Source organism: Phymastichus coffea, unplaced genomic scaffold (assembly GCF_024137745.1).
Source record: "Phymastichus coffea isolate CEN01 unplaced genomic scaffold, Cenicafe_Pcof_1.1 PCOF00198, whole genome shotgun sequence".
Taxonomy (NCBI): domain Eukaryota; kingdom Metazoa; phylum Arthropoda; class Insecta; order Hymenoptera; family Eulophidae; genus Phymastichus; species Phymastichus coffea.
Window position 1 is genome coordinate 23,944 of NW_026707009.1, and position 19,478 is coordinate 43,421.

General features: G+C 30.9%; 2 protein-coding genes across 5 annotated transcripts in view; both read left to right on the forward strand.

The window, feature by feature from the left end:
- The window catches only part of LOC131673792 (dual specificity calcium/calmodulin-dependent 3',5'-cyclic nucleotide phosphodiesterase 1-like), a 125,592-nt gene that overhangs the window by 17,827 nt on the left and 88,287 nt on the right, over positions 1-19,478 (forward strand). The window contains exon 2 of one of the 4 annotated variants that reach the window (XM_058952079.1): positions 4,023-4,096. The exons of the other annotated variants lie outside the window; for them this stretch is intronic. Coding sequence (XP_058808062.1) covers positions 4,039-4,096 — 58 coding nt within the window. The 5' untranslated portion in view covers positions 4,023-4,038. The remainder of the gene's footprint in view (positions 1-4,022; positions 4,097-19,478) is intronic. 4 annotated transcript variants of the gene reach the window in all.
- Positions 1,425-3,115, forward strand: LOC131673796 (ejaculatory bulb-specific protein 3-like). The gene is made up of 2 exons (XM_058952084.1): positions 1,425-1,634; positions 2,768-3,115. The coding sequence occupies exons 1-2, from the start codon at positions 1,451-1,453 to the stop codon at positions 2,929-2,931; spliced, it is 348 nt and encodes a 115-aa protein (XP_058808067.1). The 5' UTR covers positions 1,425-1,450; the 3' UTR covers positions 2,932-3,115.

Genomic DNA, 19,478 nt, shown 5'->3' on the forward strand with positions numbered 1-19,478 from the left:
ACTTTTACAGCAATATTTTTTATATGGCATACTTACCTATTTGCGAAATAGACATCATCAAAACACTTAAAAAAATGAAATATTAGTTTATTTTAACTTTTAAAATTATGAATATTTAAACTCCAAACAGAATTTTACTTGTAAAATTCAACGTAATTGAATGAATGTAAAGAAATCATGTTGCTTTAAATTTATTAATACTTTAAGTTTAGCCCCACAAGTTTTCTTTATCGTTCTGAAAGTAATTTCTGTAAAAATTATTAGTGTCTGAATTCTAATGGAATCGTAAAATAGTTTAACGTGATTAAAAAAAATATTTTATTTCAATAATTATCCAAAAAATTTACAGCTATTGTTGTATCGCTTCGATAAGTCAGTTGAAACATTTAATTATACCATCATTTTAAATTATATAACATCTTTTAATTTTTATTGCTTGATAACATATCTAAATTAAAGAGGTTCAATATATAAAAGTTTGTTTATTATTAATGAGACATAAAGAGCTTATCGTAAAATTCTCAATTTTAAAGGTCAAGTTTGAGCTATGGTTAGTTAGAAGTGTAACTTTAGATTGACTCGATGACTTACGATGACTCCTATATTGATATATCACGTCGATTATGCATTATGTTTCATATTATTTTCATCCAAATCTCACTGTCTTCATAAGATTTATTATTTTCCTATGAACATTTCTTTGAGAATTAGTTCAATTATTAGTTCAATTGTTCTTGATGACAAATATATCATTAAGTCATGCTTGTAAATGTTTTCAAGTGTCTTATACATTGCAGGTATCATTTTTCTGATAAGAATAAACATAAAACGAGTGTGTAAAAATTATCGAGTTTTAGATAAGAGTTAAATCAATAGTGTCACAAGAAAAGTTCATAAATTGGTGGTATTTCTTAAATAATTATTTTCAAAATAAGGAAAGTGTATCTAAAAATAAGATATTCGTTTCTAACGTCAAGAAAAATTTCGTTTTATTTTAAGAATAATGATATAAAAATACAGCTACATCAACGATTAATTGTTAATGTGTGACATATCCTATTTGGTAGATAAATTGTATAATGATCTTGATACAATTATGATGAATACACAATTGATCTATCTATATTACAGATAATAATGAGTAATTAAAAGTTAAATATAGGAAAATTTCTTCTATTCAAGTATAAAAAATTATTGAAAAATTTTCATTTAATTCTCTAAAACGTTATAATATATCTGTAGCTTTGAATGTGAACAATACAAATTTGTGAACATAATTGCAATTGACGAAGTATAGTAAGTAGATATGATTGCGGCAGCTCAGAAAATACAGATAGTAGTTTCGTAGTGGGGCATCGTCGCCAACGATTATATAAATGTCGACGATGTTCGAATTCGACAGAAGTGATTTTATTTTCTACAAAGAAGTTTTTTGTACGATTAAAACACCATGAAAGTGATACTTTTTATGTGTTTGGCGTTTTACGCTGTAGCATCTGAAGAATTATATTCAGATCAGTATGATTACGTCGATGTTGACAAAATTTTGTCTGATGACAATCTCAGAGAACAATATTATAATTGTTACATGGGAAATTCAGTTTGCGTTACTCCTGATGCTCAGTACTTCAAAGGTAAGCGATTCATGCATTATTATTCATTTACAATGATTTTGATAAAGTATTTACCGTTTAAGATTTAGAATATATGACAATTAGTAATTAAATAAATAGAGATACAAGTTAAATACTATTAGAATTATAAGATTTTTTTCTAAATTAAGTTATTGGTACGAAATATTTTCACTTCAATAAATTAAAAATAGCAGGATGAGAAATGGTCGATCTTTTAAGTTATTCATCCCGTCTGCATCTAAAAATCATATTGTAAGTAATAATCATTAAAAAAACTATTGTTTTAATATATGCAATATAGAGTACTTTTAACTGGAATAAATTGTTTTTATACGTTCACAAAATATATGTATATGAGAATTTATTTTCTGGTTTATATATTTATAGTCAGTATCTTATATTTTTGATAATATTTCTTAATGTTCTATGGCCGTGCATTAAGTATGTGATCAATCATGTTATAAGTTCAACTTTCGAATGCATTGTTTATAATGTGATACATGTCAAAATACGACCACATAAATATAAGATATTGCGTGTCATAACAATATATGAGTGATATAATACTCAACTGGCAAAATTTCAGTGATAGAATTATTGAGTACCGTTGAAAATTAATTTATTATAGAATATAAAGATTTCTGATGTATAACCCATTTTATTAAATACTTTTTTTATACTCTTGTTATGTACTAGTCATCGACGAATATCAGAAACAGCATATTAGCCAATACGTCTGTCGTAACTAATGATAACACCGAAAAGTCTAGATGAATCTTCATTTAGGACAAAGCAACAAAATTAATGAGCACAACATGTTAATAACATTTATCGATGTGCTTTTAATCGCAAATCAATAATATTCAATAATCCTTAACAAATTAGTCGAAGAAGTACTTTAATTATTTAATCGAATAATGTTCGAGTATAGATACCACTTGTATTGTAAAAACACTGTCTAATATGCATTATTCAATTAAATATTAGTTTGCAATATGAATCTTTATTCAAAATTTATCATGTGTTTTCAACAATTTATAGTCAATCCGAAGATAAATTATAATGAACTTAAACAATTATCTTTCAATCAGTATTACGAATTATTATTTAATTCAATCTTGGTTATTTTACAGAAATTCTTCCAGAAGCAGCTTTGACTAAATGTGTCAAATGTACCAACAAACAAAAAGAAAATTTCGAAAAAATAGCTGCTTGGTTTACAAAAAATCAGCCGGACAAGTGGGAAGCCTACACGAAAAAAGCAGTTGAATTTTATAACGAATCAAAAAAAGCGTAGGAATAGTAATAAGGTTGAACAATTATATAATATTCAATATAACTAAAATATACCACCTCAAAGCCCCTGTTATAATTATTATTATAATTAATATCATTACTGTATCTTCTACATCCTAATTATATAATTTAGTTGTTAACTCTGAAGTGTTTAATAAAAAATTTGAAGAAAGTAATATAATGTAGCTAAAGTATATACCTTAAAATTGTAATGTTTTATCGTTATGAACAATTGATTTGTTATTTCAATGAATTTTTTATGCTGTTTAAGCATGACCGAGAATATAATTCGACTACATAAATAATTTTGAAATAAAAAACATTTTCAGTCTCAACAAATTTTCTTTCGTAACGTTATTATTCTAAGAGTAACAAAGTAATATTCATTACTATAAATAATCACAAATTGCATTATATAAATACATTGTCATGGTTCTGCAAAATGTTTATTCAAAATATTCTTTACTTTTCGTTGAAACAAACTTTAATAAAATTGTCAAAGGATTGAGTCAGATGTGGTTCAAGTCTTTTGAAGGAATATATACATCTATAGTTTTTAAATATATTATCCTCTGATAATAGTTTGAAAACTTTGCTTTAAAGGGTGGTATCAATAAGAATTTGTAGAGATATTTATATATTTTCAGAAAACTAAAAATGAAGGTAAAACAGAAACAAGTCCCACTATGAAACTTGTAAAGGGTACAAAGCTAATTATATGCTTTTAGATTGACACAGTCTTCATAATACAAACTATAAGAATTTATTGCACATTTAGTGTATGGTTTATTTTGTTTGATTAATGCAAAATTTTATTTAGAGAATTGGTATACATTAATCACATAAACTCAAAATATCTTCTATAAAATAAATTATTTTCTATAGAAGCAAAATTGATAACAGGTATTCGAATTTCAAATCGCAAATTGTTTTTTAAAACAGCATTCCTGCTGGATTTTCTGGGTGCACGCATTTATTATAATAAATGTTAAGTTATCAACAGAACTATTATTTGATGTAATTTTTTATTTGACTAGCTCAATATATATAATAATGTATATTATACATATATTTTTATTTTTTTGATTACAGGTAATTCGAACGCGTAATGAGTATGGCATTTTTTAAATCCCTGTACCAACGCGTATCGGATTTTGCTAAAGAAGGTAAAGCTGAAGATCAATCATGTGTCTGAAATAATTGATACTTTGTCGCGTACTCTCTATCTCTTATGTGAATGGTTTTATTGATATGCTACATTAATTAATGAGATGAAAGTAGTCAAGATAAACTAACCACATCGAAACACACGAAAAAACTACATCACGGAAATAAATGCAATGTTGACGTACAGCCTTTCGCGTTGATTCTTTGTATCACTAATAAACTATCAGCTTCTGGCAATAATTTACTGTTTAACACTCACATAAATAATGCATAAAGTAGTGCATCGATGTAAATATAATAATAGATGTCTTGTTGCTATGACATCGTTATCACTGATACTATAAAACACTTTGCATATTCAAAATTAGAACATCTATTGCATGCTTAATTTAAAATTACAAAAAATTTTCGAAATAGCTTACAAATAGTTTCTTATTGGTGTTTGTAATGAAAATTTCACTATATGCAGTTACTTACATGCAGATTTTTTTTTTCTTCAACGTACTATTATTAAAATGTATTCATTCAGTGATTAAACTTCAGACGGTTAGTCATTTTAAGACAGTTAATACTCGTATATTAAAAAAATATTTTTTTCAATGCTAAATTTTATGTCAGCTGTAACAGAATGAATGATCATTGTATTTTTAATAATTTTTATTACAGTGATATTCTTGTCTTGAATTGAATTTTCATGAATGAGGTTTACAGGCTTCTAACAAAGTACACATCGAAATTTCAAATTGTGTGTATTTTAAGTTTGGGATATTTTTTATGATATGTGTAGTCTGGATTTAGTTCCAAGACTTTTAGATTAATTTTATTTACTGTTTTTCTTCTTCTACATAAGATAATTATAAATAGCAGTTAATAATCGACCTTATTGACAGATAATATCAATACATAGAGAGTATTTTTTGTTATGAGATCCGTAGAAGAATATGTACAACGTTATAGAATAATCGGGAAAGAAAAATAAAAAAATAATAGAGAAGAATTCTTACGAGATAAGTTTGCATATATCTAATCGTGTGATCTTATAATTATTTATGGAATCATTATATCAAATAACAAGACACTTTGACGTGAAAATTATTGTTTTGGATAGACGAATTGAATACATATATAGGACGTTGTACTATTATTGAAATTTTTGTGTAGTCCTTCTGTTAATCGGTTTTCGAAAAAAGGTAATAATCTCGAAAAATGTTCATGTTTAAAAATAGCTAGTAAGAATAGATTCACCGATATATTTGATAAGATTTATGTACTAATAATCAATAAATAACGTCAGGAGGAACCACATGTTCAATCTCTTTTGCTCTGCATATACTACATTATATGGCTAATTTAAAAGCTTGAAAGAGCGATGTTAGCCAATGGAAATTTAATAGATCACTGACTGGTTTTATCTTCATGTATAGAATTATCATATTGAGTACTAATTATGTTACTGTACAATCGGTTTTCCGGAAATAATATTAAAAGACATGAAAAATATTAAATAAAAAATGATCTTGATTTATTTTGAAGAAATAAACATATTTATTAAGTTATTGAATCTAATTCATTCGCGATTATTTTAGATAATTATAGCAATTTATATGCATTATTTTCAATTCTATATATTTATAAAATTAATATTTTGGTTAATTTTTTCGTTTTGTGAAGTGAAATATTTGGAATCTATCATATAGTAAATAATATTCCCGGAATCAGGAAACTATAATTTTTACTTTATTCTTATGAAATAGGTAATAATTCAAACACAAATCCAAACGTTACAAAAAAAGGCGGTTTCAGAAAATTCATCATAAAAAATATTTTCCCAACTAATTTACAAATGCACCCATAGCTTAAAAGTTATTTTTGTAACCGTTTAAAGTAAATTGATTAAGGTTACTTATCATGATTAAAAGTAATAAATACATAAAAAAGAAAATACATATAATTACAATTAAATCATATATTATTGTGAAATAGTAACAATTTTTCCATTTTTATCAGAGCATGGATTGATCTTCTATCATCCTTCTATTTGTGTTTCAAAATGCGTTTGAGTGAATTTGTATTATATAGAATAATTTTCAATGTAACAATTGTTCAAAAAGAAGTTTAATTATCTATCTATGTATTTTTCGTAAAGGAGGAAGTAGTTTTCGATAAAATACTATTAACATGAACTTATTAAGATGAAAACTTTCATTTAAAAAAGAATTATTACTCCCTCCTTATATCGCTCCATTCCTGTGTATTAATTTGCAAATTTTGTTGATAATTTTCTTGCATGTTAAAATTTAAATATTTATTAAATGTGTTAACATTGATTCTACTATAATATTATTATTTAATTTAAGCTGTTCTAATTGATATGGGTCTTTGAAATATTTTAAACTATTGCAATATTCAAAAATAAATTTTTCAAATGTGTGATAAAAATGTACCATCTATTCAAGCTTCAAAATATATGAGTTATATGAAAATATATTAGTTAAGCGATCATGGTGGTTTAGTGAGTAAGAACCCAGTCTTCTATGCAAGAGGTCGTGAGTTCGAGCCCCGGGTATGCGATGATTTTTAGAAATGAAATTTTTATACGTTGGTTACCGTGATTTCGGTGATTCGGATTCCACCTTAAACTATAGGTCCAGACATGATTCGTGTAAAACTTTTTCATCCTTCATCATTTTCAAAAAATGGTGGGGAAGGTGGATCTGTATACTCACGATTATAGGGAATCAAGACTAATGTGTACTGGTACTTAGTATACCTCTGCAGTGTTCTGCGTGGACGTAGTTCTTGAAGTCACAATAACAATAACAATAATCTAATGTTGATAGCTTAAAAACTAAGTAATAGAAGATGTTCATTTATATTGCGGTCATTACATGGATAAAACTGACATCAAATTATTTTGGCAGCTCATACATGTACAGGTATCATCAAATACAATAGTTTTCATCCACCAGCATGAAAATAAAAGACAAAATTGACATACTTTCTGAAATTGTTTATCCTGAAATTTGTAGTGGGGAATTTAGGGGGCTTAACCACCGGAAAGCGCGACGGCGACCTGTCCAAGGTGTTGCAAGATGAACAGCACTCTCGGCGTTTAGTCCTTGTAAAGCACGGTGTTACAAATTGTTGAAATACAACGTTTAAGGAATAAAACTAAGGAATAAAGCATAGGATCACTATTTTCTACTATTATTAAATAATTTGAGCATCTACTTGATTGACTGTTATAACTAGTATTATATACGGGTGTGGATTAAGAAAAAAATTTCTTGGATGCATTAAACTATATATTCGTCAATACATAAATTTAAAAAGTGCTACCAGTAACATTGGTGGAGGAGCGCTTTCTTAAAAGAAAAAATAATTGTCCATTTTTTTCTATCAGCAATCTTTATTATCTGACTCAAAATTGGTTATAAAATTAATTTAAATAAAGTAAATGTATAATAAGATGAATGTACTTAAAAGCTTCCTATTGCTCATCATGAGCTAATATCAGTTAAAACGTAATATCAAAGTATAAAATTTGCGTAACAAAGATAAATTAATATATACTTTAAAGAGCCGGTGGTAATGCAGACATAAACGAAAGCGATTTTTTATAACGATTTTTAAACATGGAAATATTTTTAACTATAACTTTAACATTTGCAAGAATAAAATATCACAGCAAGAAAAAGTGACTGCAGACTTTTCGTTAATTCAAAGAAAAGAATATATTACAATTATTAATAAACTTAGATACAGTATATTCAAATATAATGACAGACATGTATTGGATAAAAAATGGAAATAAAAAAATGAGAAAAAAATGTTAAAAATCCTGAAAACAATACTTTCTCTTCAAGGTAGCCCAGGAGAAAATAAAGTTACGCATAAATAACACATTTAATGTAGCAGATATCCAAGAAAACTTTATGATCATAGTACGTTTATATTATATTTATTAAAAAACTGCAAAATCATACGTTTATATACGTCGCCGTAGAAAAACTCATTCGACTATAAAAAAATTGATAGTGATAAAGTTCAAACATCAACAATCGAATAAATCTATTTCCTGAAAAAAGTTAATCTCTTGTGCGGTGACCTAATGCTCATCGACAAGTCTTTACTTATCGGTGTCGTGGTCTCACCAGATACCAATGCGTCATTAACGAATTGATATCAGAAAAATGTAATTCCAACAACCATGCCTTATTGTTCTATAGTTAATTGCGTTGAAGATTTTACATAATTTTAATTTTACAGTCATCTTTTGCTGAATTAGCACGGTACAATCCACCCAGTTTAAAATCATAGTCTTTGAACCCTTTCGTATTGATTTAATTTTCTCTTTCTAAGAGTTAGGGCACCATTCGTCATCCGTACTTTTTACTACCACGTGAACTTCATTATATGAGGATGGAATAAGCTAAGTAACAATTCCTTTCTACCATTAATTACGTAAAACCTTGATCATTAAGTATCAACTTTAAATTATTCACGTCAATTTTCTAACTTTTTGCAGATAATATCTTTCGCAACACTAAAATAGACTCGTTAAGTCGATCGTTCAACATTTTATCGAAATATATTCGAGTAATTTGTTATTGATGTCACAATTTTACATTTTCAAAATTGTAACGATCGAAACTGATAGTAACCAAAGGTCTTTCTTTTGAAAACTGATTTTATGTGAAAGCTCCTCAATCATTCGGATCAGGGAAAACATACTTTAGCAGTTTCGAATTGATTGAATGTTCAATTTCTGTAAAAGCGATTCGAAGAGTTTCCTCTCTTGGACATTTCTCTTTTAACATACAATTTATAGAATTCCTCATAGATCTGACCAATCTTTCTCAGCTTCCTTCCATGTAAAGAGCGGTTGGGGGATTGAACCGTCACGTGAAACGATTTTTCAATGCAAAATCGTCCATCTAATCTCTTTTCCATTGCTTCAAAATGTCTTTTAATTCTTTTTCGCCTCTCTCAAAATTAGTTTCATTATTTAATAAATAGAAAATTATTAAAATTAGTTGCATTTTTTAATATTAATAAACGGAAAAATTTTATGATTCGCAAAACGTCGAAAAGCCATAATAGCTGAACCTGTTAAGAAAGATTGTAAGCTCTATATGAATTGCACGAGTTGTTAAGCATGTAAAGATAGTATCCTTAATTTTTTGCGAGCTTCGAAAAACATGTATTTTTATAAGTCCAGAGTAATCTAAACGCAAAAAGACGCAAAAAGACGCAAAAAGACTACACCGTGACTTGCGTGATTTAATTTTATATGATACTTTTTTATTAAAAGTCTAATGATGCGTGATATTTCGCATTAAGAGTAATTTACTTATTGCAAAATTTCAATTAATAAGTCAATTTGGAGCTTCTAAATTGTTTTGAATACCGTTTTCTCTCAATAAACCATTTTCATCTAAAATTGGAGTGAGGATCACAAGCTTACTTCTACGATCTATTTGTGTTGACTTAGTTAAGAAACTTATCTCACAGGGAGAAAAAAAGATTCGAATTTAGTTAAATTAGAGAATTTCTACATTTTGAAAACATTTGAGTTTACTTACCTTATTTGCTTGTTTTTTGAAATGATAACTCGTATCAAGAACTCGCGGTGTTTTATCAATCAAACGATTCTAACTAGAGGATCTCAAAGCAAGAATGCAATTTCTCCTCGAACCTTTGAAACTGAAAAAGCTCTCACGTCCACTTTTTTAAAATCAGGAAGAGCTTACAAAGCAATTATGGTTCTAACCGAAAGAAGGGACGATGTAACTACCTGCTATCAGTTTCAAACGTATCGGGAGCTTCACGTAGCAAAAAAACGAACTCATCTTTATTCTTTCTCATCTCTGTCATTTCGAAATTCTTTTAATCGATTCAGAACAAATGTTTCATAAATTTGAGGATCTTAATTTATCTAAAACAAAATGATTTTTGAATCTGACTAGAAATATTTTTTTTAACTTTGAAATCATGTTGTGTAACTACAGTTTTTGCAAGCCTAACAGTTATTACAGCAACTTGGATGGGGAATACTTGAGCTTGCATGATAATAAAATCGATTTTTAGAAGGTCAGCTCTCAGTAAATAACACAAAACTGCAAAATAAGAAATTTTTATTGTTGTTGGCCAACTGACGATTATTTCCGAAGTAATTTTTTGCGTAGAATTCGAATTCGGAGTCAGAATTCGTTTATTAAGTCAGGTTTTTCAGATATTCTAACCTAAAGGGGTAAAAAGGAGGTTTTTTGGTATATTTGAGATCCCGTACATAGTAGAAAATTTTTTCTTTCTGAAAACGAGGCAAACTATCTGAAAGGACTACTCCTACCCTTTAAAATCCGTATTTAAGATTTCAGACATCTTTTTTTTCATTGAGATATCGTTGATTTAAATCAAGTATTTTAGCAGTTTCGAAACAGGAAATTAGGGTATAAGGGTCTGGGTTTATAGCGTCGCAAATTACAGAGCTCGAGGCTTGAGGAAATTAAGGTATGAGGGTCTCGTGTGTCTTGTATATGCCATATATGTATATCTAGGAAATTAGCTGTTTCAAAACTGCTAAAATACTTGATTTAAATCGACGATATATCGATAAAAAAAGAGGTATCTCCAATCTTGAAAATGGATTTTAAAAAGTAAGAGTAGACCTTTCAGATAGTTTTCCCCCGTTTTCAAAAAAAGAAGAAAAATTTTCCGCGATATTACGGGACCTCAAATATACCAAAAACCATCTTTTTTACCTCTTTAGGTTAGAATATCTAAAAAACCTGACGTGATGAACAACTTTTGACTCTGGATTTGAATTCTACACAATAACTTACTTCAGAATTGACCTTCAGTTGGACAACAACAAAACCATGCAGATCTGTGTAATTAATCAATAAATAACCTGCTTATTCCATTGAATACCAGTGTTTTACCATTAATGTTTGTGTTCTTGGGATCTCTTTATTATAAAAAACAAAGATTATTACGCATATCAATACAATTATTAGTTTTACGAAAACAACATGACAAACAATTATTATAAACTCTTACATTAAAAGTATATGTTAACTTCATTAAAATCATTAGACTCTATCAGTAACGTACTTCGTCAACTCGTTGTTTTAACAAAAGTTATTGTATGAAAAATTCATCAGTAAGAAACAGTAGTATATTGTGTGCCCTTTCTTTCGTCATGTTTACACGTTTGAATATTATATTTCATAAGACTAACCTAATGGGAAGAGTCATTTAGTTAAATATGACATAAAACTGGAGAGAGTTAGCGAAAATAAATAGGATAATCAGAGTTATACAAGCTATAAGCTTATTTTTCATTCCATTGGTTAATGATAGCTAACATCTTAGTAAGAAAAACTACACAAGCTAAGGAATTTAGTTTTTTTTTATTTATTAATCAGTTACTGATTTCAATGAATTAACATATACTTTTAATGTCCAAGTTTATTATAATTGTTTGCCATGTTGTTTTCATATTACTAACAATTGTATTGCTACGTATCATAATCTTTGTTTTTTATAATAAATAGATCCTGAGGAGTCCACAAACATTAGTGGCGAAACATTGATATTTATTCAATGGACTAAGTTGGTTGTTTATTGCTTATTATTCACCGAGGTCTTACCTTTTAAAAATCGATTTTGTTATCACGTGAATATAGAAAAAATAAAAAGTGCTAGCTTTTATAATTACGTTGAAGAGCTTTCTATATGATAAATAAATTTGACTTTCGCCCATTAGGATATATATATATATATATATATATATATATATGTATGTATGTATATATATATATGTAGATACATATATATACTCTTTTAGGAATTTCAATTCAGACTCGAATTCGAGATTCCAACTTATTTTCTCCTATCTGAAATACAATATTATTTAACTGTCTACCAAAATGGATTTATTACTCTTTCGCTAGCAAAAGTACTATCACCTTTAAGCTGTCGTTTCTCTAGTCCGATTGCATATTTTAATCTAATTTTTTAAGTTTTCCTTTCAAAAACATATCCCTTACATCAGCTTCAGAAACAATTATGTATTTTCAAAAATGTATCAGAACACCTATCAATAATTAAATTAGGGTTATTTGACAGCAAATCAGTGAAGCTAGTTTCTGAGGATTTCGCGGAGGCATCGAGAACCAACTGGTCTTCACCTGGCTTATTGGGATTTTCAAGAACAAAAGTGGATAAGTATCGCAAAATTTGATCCGGAAGATGTTCTTTTGCGAAAACTGTTCTTTTCAAATAATTTTTCTATCTTTCAATTAAAAAGTTGTGCAAACTTAAGATTTTGATCAAGCATTCACTTTAACAATTTTAATCCATTGATCGCAGTTATACTACTATTAGAATATGCGAAATAAGTTTTTTCCAAAGTAAATCGATTCCCTAACAATTTTTTCTACGTTAATTAATTTTCTCAAGAATTTTTAATGCATGTTTACTGTACCTGTCAACCGTACAGACGCGACTGATGCCAAGTGATTCTAAATCAAAATAAGCTTTGACTAAAATTTGTATATTGTCATCCGACTTGAGAAACTCGTATAGTTCAAAATTAAACAACAGCTTTTCACTGAATGCCAGTTTTTTTACGTGACCTTTGATTTTTTTTACTTAATCTAATCAGGATTTTAGAACTATTAAGCCAATACCAGAGGCACCTTTTCCAATTTTTGTGTTTTTCAAAGCTCCTAAAAGTCATAACCTATCAGAAGTTCAGGACAACCGTCATAAACAAAAATGTCGACATCGTAAGTTTGTTGGCTTTAAAAAGTTCCCGAAATATTTTTTGTCGTGGCAATTGAAAAGTTTTAATTAATGAAACATTCAACAATATTTCGTTACACCTCCGGGAACAATAATTTAAAAACGGACTTTTTCGAATATTTAAGTTTAGAATTAAAACTCTTGAATAGAGGTGTTTGTAAGGTAGCTTTCAGAACCAATCTTGCTATAGAATTTGTTTAAGATAATTGTAGGAAAATGTTAGAGATAATAATTGTAGAATTTGTCGACCCGTCTAGCTCTAACAAAGCCTTGTTAGCTCTATCAAAGCTAAAACTGACCTACTACCGTTTAATTGTTTCCGGAAGAATTTTTCAAATAATTGCCGATACACAGTTATGAGAAATTCACGCCAATTTTTGACTGACTCGAAGGATTTTCGTATGTTGAAGTTTCTTTACAGATTTGTATTTTTCACTCTTACTTTGTTTCAAAAATTTGATACGAGTCAAGATTGAATAATTGCGAAGCTTGCACAAGTCAGCCTCGTTTTCATTTCGTTTTTCTTTTTTTGTATTGTTCTTTGTAATCTACATTCATAGTAAGGACTGTATCAAATTTATTATGTGAAATCTTTTCATGTTTAACTGACTTATGTACGGTTATGTAAGCACCTATTCATGTTAACTTGATTTTTACGGCTTTTCTAGTTTCGATTTGTTCGCGGCTGCGTCGGCTGTATGATTAGTATAAATTATTTATTTATATATACAGTGCCGGTCAGCCACTTTTACCCCCCCACGGGCAAAATCAGTCTAACTTCAAAGTTTTATATCTCTGGTAGAAATTAACGTACAGAGACGCGCGTGGGTGCGTTTGAAAGGTCTATCAGAGAGCTTTCAAATGATATGACTCACGGTTGCCATCGATTGTTTTTTTAAATTTTGCAACAATTATGCAAAATTGAAAATTCTGAAATTTTTTTATTATTTTTGACAATTAGCCAATTTTGGAAAAAAAATCGTACGAAAATTTGAAGTACACCATTTTTTAGCTATTACCAAGCCCTATCTGAATCACTCATCAAAAATTTATTTTCGTCAAATATGACTCGCGCACGGGCATTTTTTCCTGGAAGTGACAGTTTTTTTCAACATTTTTTATCTCCGTCAAATTGTAACAATCGAAAAAAATTTATAGGAGAAAAAATGTTTGTTTTTTCACGTAGAATACTGCAATAATTTTTTTTTCGGTTTTTCGAAAAATTTTTTTTTTCGGTTTAAATTATTTTTCAAGGTCGAAAAAAAAAAGATTTTTTTTTTTATGTAATTTACGATACTTGTTATGTAGTATTATTGAATGGGTGGAAAAAAATTTTTTTTGTGGTTTCTCATCTTTTTAGCGTACCGACTGTGAGAAAAAAAAATTGAAAAAAACCGAAAAAAAAAATTTTTCGAAAAACCGAAAAAAAAAATTATTGCAGTATTCTACGTGAAAAAACAAACATTTTTTCTCCTATAAAATTTTTTTCGATTGTTACAATTTGACGGAGATAAAAAATGTTGAAAAAAACTGTCACTTCCAGGAAAAAATGCCCGTGCGCGCGTCATATTTGACGAAAATAAATTTTTGATGAGTGATTCAGATAGGGCTTGGTAATAGCTAAAAAATGGTGTACTTCAAATTTTCGTACGATTTTTTTTCCAAAATTGGCTAGTTGTTAAAAATAATAAAAAAATTTCAGAATTTTCAATTTTGCATAATTGTTGCAAAATTTAAAAAAACAATCGATGGCAACCGTGAGTAATATCATTTGAAAGCTCTCCGAAAGACCTTTCAAACGCACCCACGCGCGTCTCTGTACGTTAATTTCTACCAGAGATATAAAACTTTGAAGTTAGACTGATTTTGCCCGTGGGGGGGTAAAAGTGGCTGACCGGCACTGTATGTTATTTACATAACCGACGATAGCATCCTGAAAATAATAATAAAGATTTAAAAAACCTCAATTACAGTTTTAATTAAGGATGAAAATTCATTAAGCTCAATTTTGCTTATCATCTAACTAGGTAGATTTGTTAATTCACTCATAATTTTACTCGCTACTATTTCAGTATTTCTAAATTATGATTTTGACATTTATAAGTTGTTTTGCTTTACCCAGAATAAACAAATCTTTTACAGCAGTTTAGGTTTTATTAGCTATTAGATTTAACTATCGGAAGAGTTGGAATTTCGTAAATTTTCACGAGCAATGTCATGAATAATATTCATAGTACTAATAATGGCATTAACTAAATCGTCATTTTCGTCGCTTAATCATTCAAACTATTACTAGCTAATGGTATTTGTAATCTTACGTTATCGCTGTTGAAAATTTCCGTAAGTCCTTAAAGACTTGCTAATCGTCGCATGTCTACCATCTCAAGGCCGGAGTCAGCTATAGACCCAGCGCTGTTTACACGCTGATGCTAATTATTGCTACAAAAGACACTTAACGCATGTGATGGATTGTAGTAAGGCGCTTCGCTATTGAAGTTGACCCGAGATTGAGTCATTACTATCGACATAAGTTCACTGAAAACTGGAATAAATCTTCTTGTTATACCCCGACAGGCGATGACATTGTAAAGAGACAGAGCCAAGCACCGCTCGGTTTCTGCTGTAGCAGAAAAAGCCAGCTGTATATGCTTCCTTAGGATACAAAAAGTTGGAAAAGTTAATAGAGACCCCTAGAAATCTTTGCCGGGATTGTCCAAGACTCCAGTTGGATTTAACAGGCCATGCGCCGAGTATCCTATGACAATATTGTAACCATTAGGGTACATTGCTAATGGGAAAGCAAAGCTAGTAGATACCAAAAGTCCGTGTCCATTACCCATACTGCGGCAATGGTTCTCCAGCATCATTGCAAGTAGAAGCGCATGCTGAGTTTCGGTGGAGTTGAAGTTTGCAAGCAGCTTGTAAGCGAAGTTATGCCTATCCTCGGTATCAGTGACATCACCGGAAGCACGTTCCCCATCGTTCTTTGCAGCACCGGGGCAGGGCTCTGTCGAAACCAAAACAAAACTACTGCTATTCATCTCAGATCATATCGCGCCCGAAGCTGCTCTTTTCTACGCCGCGTCTGAGGCTGATTTTTTGCGTTGCAGCCGATGCTGCTTCATTTCGCGCTCCTATGTGCACTGATCACTATTCATCTGGAGCTTCGTAGTGATCGCATAGCGTCGAAACTTTTTTCTAGCCGTTTTTTCTAATCAGTCTACCGTGTCATGGCGAAGGTTGTCTCCTTCGAGAATGGGAGTCCATATACTAAATAACGAATTTTCGAACGCCGAAGCTGAAATTTCATCCCCATCTTACCGCCAAATGTTCCGTTCAGTGGAAGCCCAGCAAAAAATAAAAAAAAATGTTACGCAGCAATACAACACATTTAATGTACCAGATATACAAGAAAACTTCATTATTTTTAATGACAGAAATAATTTACACGAACATGATCGTAAAGAATCGTATTCACATATTTTAGTTTATGGATGAGACTACGGACTTTTATACTCTCGTATTCTAATTTTTTGTTGTTAAAGTTACCTTAGTTATATTTCAAAAGAAGTAAGATCATAGTGCGTTTATGTTCATTGCCGTAGAATATATAAAAAACTCATTCAACTATAAAAAAATTGATAGTGATGAAGTTCGAACATCAACAATCGAATAAATCTATTTGCCAAAGAACGTAAAGCTTTTGTGTGGTGGCCTGATGCCCACCGACAAATCTTTACTTATCTGTGTCGTCGTTTCACCGATAGCCATTACGGAATTAATGGCAGGAACAACCTCACCCTGACAACCATGCCCTATTATGTTACAGTCAATTGCGCTCAAGGTTTTACATAATTATAATTTGACAGTCATTCCCTGCCAAATTAGCACGCCACATTGGCTAAACTTGATCAACCCGTTTTGCCAAAAAAACGAAACTGATAATTTATCTTACTCTACGACGTCGGCTGTAATTCAATTGTCTTGAATGTCTGTTTTCCGCCTATCTTTCGTGGGTTGCTCTATCAGCTCAGAAATCGCACTTTTATGATTAGTCATTGATTTATATGGAGAATGGTAAGATGAAAAAAGACTATTAAACAACTATTTGTTATAATTTATTAATAGTACGCCATAATTAATATATGAATGACGTTAAACAATACTGTATAAATAATAAAATAGCGAATCGATATTTCGTTGAAATTAATCGAGACGCTAATGAGTTCAGTGGACTGTTAAAAGTGCAATATTTAAAATAAGCGAGATTTGCCAATGTCGCCAATACAACCCGAGCCGTAGCGCACCGCGGTATAATGGTGCATTGAGTAAATAGCCGAGTGCATTGTTCCTTGCGATCGATGCGCATCGGCCCAAAGCTACACATACACTCGCTTGCACACACATATTTATATATGCACCCTGGCTTCGTGCACTCTCCTCTTTCTCACAGTCTTAGTGCGGACGTTCGTATCAAGGCGATCGCGTGAGAAGGACCCACAACATAATAGAGGAGAGAGAGAGAGAGAGAGAGAGAGAGAGAGAGAGAGAGAGAGAGAGAGAACTACAAGCGTTACGTTTGCTTCCTTTAATTCGGCCCTAAGCGCTCGATGTTTATCGACCCATAGATTCCGTGTTTAACGTCTAGTGAGTCGTGACAAACAGACCGAACTAGTAATTTTTGATATTAAAAACTGATTTCAATGACTTTGAATGGACAATATTCTCGATATTGACATTTGATTTAGGTGGGCTTAAAAGAGCTTATTTGTAAAGTTTGATTCAAATTTTACACGTAATCCGTTATTTTCCAGAACTTTCATAAATATTTCTGGCATTACGATGTTGCACATTGATTTAGTTTGGTAATAGAATAATTTTCACCTCGCGTTCAAAGTTCATGTTTGACGGGTTCATTTATATCTGTTTCTTTAATGGTAAGGGTGCAAGTTTATTGGTATCAACTGCAATGCAATAAGCAAGCACGTATGCAGAAGTTTGCGCTACGTGACTGACCGCGTATAGATAGATACCAGTTTGATTGCTTATCACTGAAACTTGGCGCTCGGTAATAGATACGTGGATGTATATACCTATCGATTGGTGAAAACGCTTAACAATTGATATTGAACTCATGGGTGCACATAAGAGAGTCGTACACATAAAAGTTACGTGAGTTTCTTCGAGTTTAATATTTCATGTAAAAGTTTGCGCAGTATGGAATCGATGCCCATGCACGATTGATCAAGCAATAGCAGCGGCGCATTATCTTTACATGGAAAAATTGCTCGATGCTTGGAGCCCCGTCACCTCATTTATTTCTTTTTCTTTTTCTTCTTCTGTCAATGCATACGCCATCGAGCCCCATTAGCCACATAAGGATATTGATAAATGCAATGTGCAAAGGGACAAGTCTAAGGGTTCTTATCTTCTTTTGTAAATTGAAAGCATTTCAGCTGGCGTGTATAGCAGTATGAAGACCGAAGTAATGGAACGGAAGACTATACATCCGTGAAGAATAGGTATAGAAGCCTTATACCTGCTGAAACCGGAAAATAGTTCGTGCGTAACAATAGGCTAGTGACTAGCGAGCAAAATGTGTGTCTGCCAGTGAGAGAGCATCTGACGTCGTTTCAGAGGGAGCTAAAGAAAAGCCATTATAGATCGAATCGACACATTGAGCATGCACGCATTAAATCGGAAAGAACGCACAAAGGACGCTACGGAAGATGAACTGCTTATAACAGTAAGACAGATAAAAACTGTATACTCGTAACGTTCGATTTATAGAGATGTTTCCATAGTAAAAAACGCGTTGCGCCATACTTACAATTACACCAGAAAATAAGAGAACCGGAAATCACTTAACGTAGATTCCGCACTTGAACGAGTTCTACATTCGTCGATTTCTGAAGGTATCCACGGAGGGGGCGTATTTGGAAGAGATTCAATAAAAGGATCTGAAGAGGTATTAGAAGTTGTTACGGGGAACAGCGCGGAAGTAACGATCGAATTCCTTTATCGAATAATTTGGTGCGCGTTGAATAAAGCCGATGGCTGTTTTTCCAAACAGCCAATTTTCGGTTCGACAAAATATTCCCACTCCTCAAACACGAATTGAAGCTTTAAAAGACCGTAGAATGCAAATTATTTGCTCGTTCTCAGTCCGCTTTTCCATAACTGCATTCTCCGCTTTCACGGTTATGGCTTCGCTAAGGTATTATTCGGAGCTCTGTACCAATTGAAAAAGTTAATGTTTCGTCCACCCAACAAATTTTACAAGCAAGGTTGAAAACTATTTGTATAAAGATAGTAAAAGCCAAAATAAGCATTGTTCATTAGCTTTTCAGTATCTATACGAGTCGATGATGAAATCGAAGATAATATCTTGTCAAAACCAATGAGGAAGGGTAGCTGAAATCCTGTTAACCTAATTAATTGGCAAATATCCTGATCAGCAGCACCGCTCCTTACGATCATGAAAGAGACGAAGTAAATTACGATTTAGCAAAAGTGCGAACACATCGTGAATAATACACGGAAAAGCGAGGCAGCGCGCACGCAACGCCG

Excerpts from the sequence above, each read along its gene's own strand:
- LOC131673796 (XM_058952084.1), top strand. The coding sequence starts at position 1,451 with ATGAAAGTGATACTTTTTATGTGTTTGGCGTTTTACGCTGTAGCATCT. Across the intron at positions 1,635-2,767 it reads TGATGCTCAGTACTTCAAAG|AAATTCTTCCAGAAGCAGCT; the intron begins GTAAGCGATTCA and ends GTTATTTTACAG.